This window comes from Anopheles marshallii, chromosome 2 (genome assembly GCF_943734725.1).
Source record: "Anopheles marshallii chromosome 2, idAnoMarsDA_429_01, whole genome shotgun sequence".
Taxonomy (NCBI): Eukaryota; Metazoa; Arthropoda; class Insecta; order Diptera; family Culicidae; genus Anopheles; species Anopheles marshallii.
In genome coordinates, this window is record NC_071326.1 from 11,392,542 (window position 1) to 11,401,281 (window position 8,740).

General features: G+C 46.9%; 1 protein-coding gene across 1 annotated transcript; it reads left to right on the forward strand.

The window, feature by feature from the left end:
- Positions 1 to 1,886: 1,886 nt before the first annotated feature.
- On the forward strand, positions 1,887 to 7,299 carry LOC128718979 (hemicentin-1-like). The gene is made up of 6 exons (XM_053812597.1): positions 1,887 to 1,998; positions 4,134 to 4,279; positions 4,353 to 4,563; positions 4,679 to 4,936; positions 6,708 to 6,805; positions 7,207 to 7,299. Exons 1-6 carry the CDS (start codon positions 1,887 to 1,889, stop codon positions 7,297 to 7,299), a joined length of 918 nt encoding a protein of 305 aa, XP_053668572.1.
- Positions 7,300 to 8,740: the final 1,441 nt, after the last annotated feature.

An 8,740-nucleotide genomic window follows, 5' to 3' on the forward strand; every position in this document is an offset into this window, starting at 1 on the left:
GTGCCCCGATAGCGCAAGGGCGAAGGTGGTAGACATTCATCGGTCAAATAACATCCAGCATCGAACGCCCGAACCGAGGGACCATCAGTGTGTGAGTGTCGGTAATAAAATGTTGACAGGCGATATTCGATATCTGGCACGTAATAGGACCGTGCTTGATGTAAGCACACCAAAAACCGTTCCGTTCCCTGCCAATATTGCTGGCGTCCATCAGCGAGGGCTGGAAGGTCCAAAATACATGTTCATTTCACCCCACCCATCCACATACTCCACCACATTCGCACCCTCTGTTTTGTTTCACATCGTTTTGTCCGGGTTGTTCGATCTGTCCTTCTGATGTTGGCGTCCGCTTTTTCTCATTCACCAAGAGATTACATCATAGGCTGGGCCCGAAAACGAATGGCATACAGTCTCATCAACGGCACTAATCCCCCATTTGGGCCGGTGCCGATTGCCAATCAAACGGTGCGGCGTTTTCGGTGTGCGGAGCAAAAATTTCCAAACGACCTTCATCCGTACGCAATAACCGTCCCAAATGCAGCAGGAAAGAACGCAACGGTCGTTCTCAAGAATTTCGTAACCATAAAAAAACACGCACTCATACACACACCCACACACACACACACACGCACGTACTTTACTGTGGATGTCCTCCAAGGACCCACGCCCGGGTAGTGACGTGCGAAGCGATCGTTCCACGTGCCCACGCGCGTACGTAAGTTGCGACCCAACACGTCGCCTTCTGGTTGGTAACGTTCCTCCCACAGGAACGTGACTCAATTACAGCTTCCTGATAGAATTGATTTGACATTTATTGGTGGACGAATTGAAAAACCTGCACGGGTCACACACTGTTGGGTCCATAATGCAATCGTAGTTCTCGTTTGGACCCCCGTTACCCGTTGCGTTACTGTGCTGCGCCCGTGTCATGTTCGGTGACCGGACAGACGAAACACATGGTCACGCCCTGATCGAACACGGGCCAAATGACCAACTGTGATGCTGCAGCAAAAAGCAAAAAAAAAAACAAGCAAGAAAGGAAATGAATCCAAACAACCGAAACGATAAATAATTCCAGCTTCCAGACGGTCAACATTTACAGTGAAGTGGCACCAGTGTTATCAGCTCTCGGATCACCCCGATGCTTTCGATGCCGAGTGGACAAAGGAGGTTTCTGACGGGCACCTATATAGAAAAGTGAACACTACAAACAGAGCATCGAGTCTAACGTGAAGGTTGTGAAAACGAACATCGTTTCGTTCGCTGTAAGTGAATCTGCTTAAAAACATCAAAGTGATGTCCGGTGAGGATGAAATGAGAAAAAAAGAAGCTCCCTCCCCCGAACAAATTCTGAGCCCTTCTGAGAATGGTCGAGTTGGGTAGAAAACTGACCGTTAATCAACCACCACACCGGAAACCGAGTAAGTCCCTTCCGTTTGTGAAGTGCAGGGTGTGAAACGTTGTAAAATAAATTCCAGTCGCGTCCTACCGCGTGTGCAAGTGCCGCATCGCCGTAACAGTAATAGCTCACCGGGTCACCTGCGCACTCTGAATTAAGTGTCAACCGAGTCGAAAGTCGAAAGGTGCGGCGGACAACAAGCCGGTTTCGGGAAAAAATAACCTTCCCAACCGGAAGACAATCTCCTCTCGAGCGGTGAAAAACTTTGCATCCCTGACCCACCGAGAAGTGTAGCAGTGGCTGGAATAGGGCGGAGTGGCGGTTCAGTTTGTCGAAGCCCTCGAACCAGTTCCGGACCCGGGTTGGACGGTTTGGTGGACGGTGAATGTGAATAAATTTTCGCAAACACCGGTACCGATCCGGCCGGAAGGAGTTTCCGTTGGCGGAAATTAGCAAAACCACCCTGCAAACGCCGGTGACGCGTGGAATGACTCGAGTCGTAGCTAGGAAAGCCCATCGGAAGTGCAAATGCAACACCATGAACGCAAATCTCCCGCTTATTGCAGCGTTTATCAATTTTATCGTCATTTGTTTAGCAGGTAAGTGGTCGGAATTGGGGTAGAATTTCTTTATGTGTGAAATTTTATTATTATAGTAATATGGTATACATAAATTATAGTAAAATGTTGTACTACAACAGTCGATGATTTTTTTTATTTCATTTCCTTTACTGTAAGTTCCCAGCAATAATTTGCTAGTGAAAAGATTTTTTTTTTTGCCACACCCGTACAGGGTGCAAAGTAAAAATGAATGTTGTAGAGAAAACCCAATGCTAATGTGACACATATAGTAATAATAGCGTTACTTTCGGGTTCATATTTTTTTTAGATCATTTTACTCGACAAGTATCCATTGTTATCCAAAAGAATCGTAGAACTAGTCAGAAGCTCGAGTACGTTTTTCCAAGAAAGATCTCCCATATCGAATGAGACATGTGTGATATCAGATGTCTCAGGCTAAGCTTCACACTAAGCTGAAATGTTTTTCAGGCTAGTTATTAAGCAAACACCCTAATCGAATGCTCTATTGGGTTAAAACCCAACCTGTTAGGGAACCACAAACCGCTCGATCTGAGGTTTATGGTTTGTTTCAGCTATTGTTGGGTATTGCTTGACGTGTCGAATTACCTGATTTAAATTGAACATGTTAGTACCACAGAAAGAGGCTTTTTAGTGGTTAAATCGCATCTTACTCACATCCACAATATCCATTGATATCATAACCACTTCTTTAATGAGTTCAAACACAATTTCAAAATAAGATAATAAGATTAAAACAAAAACTAGATAATATTTTTGATTTTGGTTTCTGTTATTGGAAGCCTTGGTCATATGGAACTATAAATAATATCTTAAGAAAAACCAGTAATTCTTATTACTTCACGGAAGGAAGCAACACGCACGACTTGCATGGGAATTTTCAACGAGATTGGACCAAACAAAAAGTCGATAAGATTTTAATCCGCGAGGCTTGGAGTCCACAAAATTGTGTCCATGAAGAAGCCAGGTGTGGATCAAATTCCCGTTAATTCTGTTCTACCGTCCTACTAGAATTCGTAATGTTCATCTCCTTAAAAGGTTTAGAAGATTGGAAGCAACAACCTGCACGGAAAACTAAGGGTTAAAGTACGCCACGTTGAATTTGGCGTTGGTTTTCAAAGACCATCAAAGGAAGTGTCCGCGTTTGGAGACTGCCCCCCAAATCATCACGGACAATGCATTTGGGAAGCGTGGGATTTTCATATTTGATTCAAGAATGATGGCCCATGTTGGAAGCAACATCTAATTATGATGGACATTAGTTGGCTGCTACTGTACAAACAGCATCAAGTCTGAAATCATCCGAATTTTTTACCACCGTGCCAAAAGAGGAAAATCTATGCTCGACACTTTGTGCTGATCCCTCTAAAAGAACAACAACTGACAGAAAGTCAAGCCCCTGCATTCAGTTTAACACGAATATATGTAGTTAAAAACTATACATTCGAAATTATTGAACTCCCTGTAAGTTATTATCGACTCACATTGTTCTAACATAGGATATTTACAATTTTTGCATTATTTTCTCAAATTGTAATGTTCTTTCGATCAGACCAACGATCTGTTCCAACTTTTTTATGAAACAGGAACGGGCAGGCTATATTGCTAACAGTACCAACATTAATCACATGTAATATTCACCGCCGCGACATAAGAAAAAAGGGCAAACCCCAAGAATTGCTTTAAAAATGTGCAATAAACTTACCTCAATGTGCTGTTCACGAACAATTCATTTTGAATGAAGCAATCCCTAATGCTTTGGTCAAGCATAGAAACACGGTCCCTCATTCGTTCGTAACGAATTCATAACGCAACGCCTCCTCTCACACTTCGCGCACCGTCCATTTACGAACGCTACACACACTGCCGAGTCAAGTGTCGGAATATGTTGTAAAGTAGGATGGCCATGGTCGTAAACGAAGCCACGGCAGAACGCAAATCGCCGTTACCACCGACAATCCACACCAGTGGGGGGGGGAAAACGGGAAAGGGGAAAGCTCATATGAATGTTAATAACAGATATTGTCCTTGCTCAATGATCCACTAGCACTAACTTTGTCCACATCACTGGTTCACTGTTTTACCGCGTTGGGTCGTCCCGTACGTTTTTTTTTTTTGTTGTTGCTCTTTTTCAGACACACTCAGCCCCGAGATGCAAATGTACTGGGAAAACCACATGGTGCAGCCGTACTTCGATAACACCACCAAGCGCGAAGTGACGGCTATTGCTGGACAAACCTGCCAGCTGCATTGCCGCGTGAAGAGTCTCGGGGACAGAGCGGTAAGTGTGCGCAAGATTGTGGTGGCCGTGTATGCGTGTGCTCATGGTTTGCTCGTACCACCCGTGTCCGCAGGTATCATGGATACGAAAGCGCGATCTACACATACTGACGGTGGGGATTCTTACCTACACCAACGACCAGCGCTTCCAGTCGCTGCACACAGACGGAAGCGATGAATGGACGCTGCGAATAACTTCGCCACAGGCCCGTGATTCGGGTGTGTACGAGTGTCAGGTGTCAACCGAACCGAAGATCAGTCAAGCATTTCGCGTGAATGTTGTCGGTAGGTATACCATCTATAGGCCAGGTGTTTTTTTTTTTTTATTGTGGCGAAAAGCTACACACAATTCTAATTAATGAAAACCCGTCTTCTTATTACCGGCACCGAACGTACGCAGTTTCGAAAGCGAACATCCTGGGCAACTCGGAACTGTTCGTGAAGAGCGGCAGCGACATCAACCTGACCTGCGAGGCCCTACAATCACCACAGCCACCTTCCTTCATCTACTGGTACAAAGGTGGCCGGGTAATCAACTACTCACAGCGTGGCGGTATTAGTGTGCTGACGGAGCAGCAGACCCGCACCAGCCGGTTGGTCATATCGCGAGCGTCTCCGTCCGACTCCGGCAATTATACCTGCGCTCCGAGTAACTCCGGTAAGTAACGCCGTGTCAGAAGCGAAAGCCCCAGATTAGGCACTACACTCTTCGCGTTGCGGCCCGTTCCATGCCGTACGGCTGTAATTTGCGCATGAACGTCATCATGCGGTATGTTGGCAGGTTTGCTTTGAACGCACCTTTTGTGCAACGCACTTGGTCATGTGTATGTGCACCGGTTGTCGTAGCACACCGATGCAATTGTCAATTGTTGGCAACGTATCAAAATCCAACCCAATCCGGTTTGTGTGTGTTTGTGTGTGCGCATGTGACACAGGACATAATTCGCTTCGTTTGCGTTCTAGTAGAGCGTCGTTCGGTGCAAACGACAATGCTACTACCATCGGTGACCGTACCACTGGAGAACTTCATTGAGTGTGGTACAAAAGGATGCACGTGTAGCGTTCTGTATGGCCATAATCACCTCACCAAGCTTTGGGTTCCAACCCTAAACCCACTATGGCAAACGGCACACGAGGATTCACTTTCCTTCCACAACGCCAAGACCGGAGCTAGCGGGGGGATACATAACGGTTCGTTTAAAAATTTTATGCACAACATTAAATGCAGTTTATATCGACGTCACCATGCCCGGGGAAATGGTTGCGTTAGCAAGCAGCACGCTCCTTGTGCGAAAGGATTTGTCGATGATTTCTGCTTTCAAAACGACACCGAAGATAGACTGCACACCCGGCCGCTGGGGGTGGGCCACAGGACCGTGTGGTGTGGCTACGGTAACGATCGCATCAAGAAACCAGTGAGCCAAACCCGATTTATCGTATCATTTCCAGCCCCCACCCCCTCCCCCAAGAGGCGTGGAACTGCAGCACACGACAACGCCGCTCGACTGCTTACTGCTCGCTGCTCCTTGATGAACCGACGGCAGATGGAAAATAAGAACCAACGAACGGCTCCGCCCGCCAACGAAAAAGCACTCCAGAGAGCAACGTTCAGACGGTGTGCAAATAACCATGCTGGCAGCAAATGGCTATAATCTTCTTGCCATATGAACTACTGTGCAATCCGTGCAGCAGCTTTCTCCGTGCTGCACCAAGCTAGTGGCCGATCGTAAAGATTACGAACCGTGCCATCCAAGCTCAACCCCGTTCGGCAGTTTATAGCGCTTTTTAGGGGGCACTCCGCCCGTGTCCCCACATCAAACGATCTACGCTGACGAGGGTGGCGCGCTTTAAATCCAACGTAAGCTCGACAGGTGATAAAACGCCAAAAAAATCCCCGGGAGCGCCAAGAAACTATACACACCACGAGGCAATGAATTTAATGAAGTTGTTTCAACATCGTTCCGTGAAGCATCCTTGGCATGGTGCATTTGCCACCGCGTGGTTGTTACCGAGGCCAGGCCAACATAACACATCTCACCCATCTTGCCCGTGGACTAATTCTTCGCCGAAAAACGTTACCGCAAGATTAACGCACCATTATACAGCCATAATGATAGCGTTTGAATTACGCGAAATTGAACGCACACATGGCGCGATGCCGGTTTGATGATGGGAAATCTTTCATCCGGTTTCAGTCATAATCGCTGAAATGCCGCGGCACCAAAAACTGGCCGAGTGCTGCACGAGAGTGAAACTTTCACCCACCCAAAAAACACTAATGGCACTAATAGTATGCACATAATAATTAATGAAAAGCCCTTTTGACCTAGCCGGGCGGCCGCGTGTTTAGGAACGCTTGTTTAACCTCCCGTTCGGTAGATTCGCTGACCCCCTTTGACACTGATGCTTTCCCTGCTTTGTGCTTTCAGATTCGGCTAGCGTTGTGGTTCACGTCATCAAAGGCGAACATCCGGCTGCGATGCAACACGGAATAAATGGCGCTAACGTGGCTCATTCATCAACATATGTAATTATCAGTCTAAACGACTATATTTCCCCATTCCTAGCTGTTACCACTTTCCCCGTGCACGATGGTCGGCTTTCGCTGCTGTTTTGGGGGGGTAGAGGGGGTCACTTAATTAATTTATTTCCTGCGCGATCCTTTCCCCGACTACACCGGATCGCTCCGGGTCAAATGGCAGAAATGTCATGTAGCGCTTAAATGACATACTTTTTTTTTAAATTATCAATCCTCTCGTTCTCTCTCTCTTTCCTTCTCGTTCCCTTTTTACTTCTTCTCTCGTGTATCCTCCACATTTCGTCGTCATCGTTCTGCTGTCCTGGATCTCCTGTTGGGGACACGGTAACCGGGTTTAAACTCTGCACAACCGGACGCGGACCGTGGTATGAGATCCGGTGCTAAAGCAGATAGTTATGGTGATCATATCGGTCTGGTTGCAGCTTCTTCTACTTGCACCGGCACCATCGAGTGCGTCCCCAGCATGTGCAGCTGTGCGATAGGTAAGTTTACCCCGTGCAAACTCGTCCGGGTAGGATGGTCGGCATAATGTGATTAATTTACATCGGTTATCGCTTATACGCTCCGTACTTTGCCGGTGGCTGCCGTGCGAATTAAGCTGTGGCGTCACATATATTGACCATTTAGCAAGGGGTGAAATGGTTGGAGCGAAACGAAACCATTCCGTCCGGACGTTTGGCGTGCATTGTGCACGGAAATATGGGGGCTGTTGCCGCTGGTACTGCAACAGTATCAAACCGGAAACTGAGCCTCCGAGCCTCCGAGATCGGGCTACGCTACCGAGGCTTATTGGATTTGTTGCTTTGCTGAGCTAATATCAACAAGCTACTAGCATAGTTGCATGCCGCCAGTGTGCTACAGGCGGGCAGGCCCCTAATGCTTCAAACACAAACACACACCGGCAGCGGTATGTTTTCCTTCCAAACAACGCTCTATTCAGCAGCAAGCGGAGGAAACTCATTTATTTAAACTCTACGCAGTTTGCGAATCGGCGAAGAAGCGGGCATCCTGCATCCGTGTCGGAAGCTTGTGCACAAAACCATACCAGTGCAAAAAGTTGTGTTTAGCTAAAGATTGATTAACCGAAGGAATTTAACTAACCCTGGTGGAGTTGGTTGGCAAGATAAATTGCCTTCTAACCAGTGCTGCATAACCGAACTCAAGTCAAAGAAAATAAATTGTTTAAAGACGAAGCCGTTCGATCCGCCTGTTCGCAATCAGCTCGACGACGTTAGCAGAGGAACTCACTACGGCAGAGGAATCCACGGATATATGCTAAATGACACGGACGTTCTGTTACATCCGGAAAGTAGCATGGTTGTTTAAAATGTGAAAATAGCCCCTCAATACAAAGCCTTTATGCAGTATTATGCTCGTGCTTGCCCGTATGCAGTACATCGTGGGTAATTCAACCGAACCACTTTGAGCGCTCTTAAAGCCGCGAGCGAGCTTTAAGTGCGTATTGAATTGGAATGATTCGATTGCGCGGTTGTGATTTCCACCGGATGGTTTCGATAGGATGCTGCTTCCTGTTTCAAGCAATTGCACACCCAGGAAATCACGATACCACGAGTGAATGAGCTCTTTTCGGCAATCCTACCGGGCCAATTGTAACCGTAGGCATTACGCTCCTCTCGATTCTGCCGCTGTTGCTCGCCAAAGCAACTTCAATCTACGGCTTTTACTAATGAATCTTCGCAGATTCTTTTCATGCATCGATCAATGCCACCGCCGTTCGGTGGAATTGAAGAACAGTGCGGAAGGACTCGCTGCACGACACGTAATGAACAAACTTATCGCTCTATTCCGTTACGTTTCATTTCAGATAAGCTACGGGAAACATGAAACCATCTACAAAGTATTCAGTAACATCAAGCGACAGCCTGCCTCCTGCAACTCTCATTAACCCACCTCATGCGGATT

What these genes read in the sequence shown, in the direction of transcription:
- LOC128718979 (XM_053812597.1), top strand. Translation starts at nt 1,887, where the DNA reads ATGACTCGAGTCGTAGCTAGGAAAGCCCATCGGAAGTGCAAATGCAAC. An exon ending in TATCGTCATTTGTTTAGCAG is followed by an intron (nt 1,999 to 4,133) that starts GTAAGTGGTCGG and finishes GCTCTTTTTCAG; the next exon opens with ACACACTCAGCCCCGAGATG. An exon ending in ATTTCGCGTGAATGTTGTCG is followed by an intron (nt 4,564 to 4,678) that starts GTAGGTATACCA and finishes GAACGTACGCAG; the next exon opens with TTTCGAAAGCGAACATCCTG.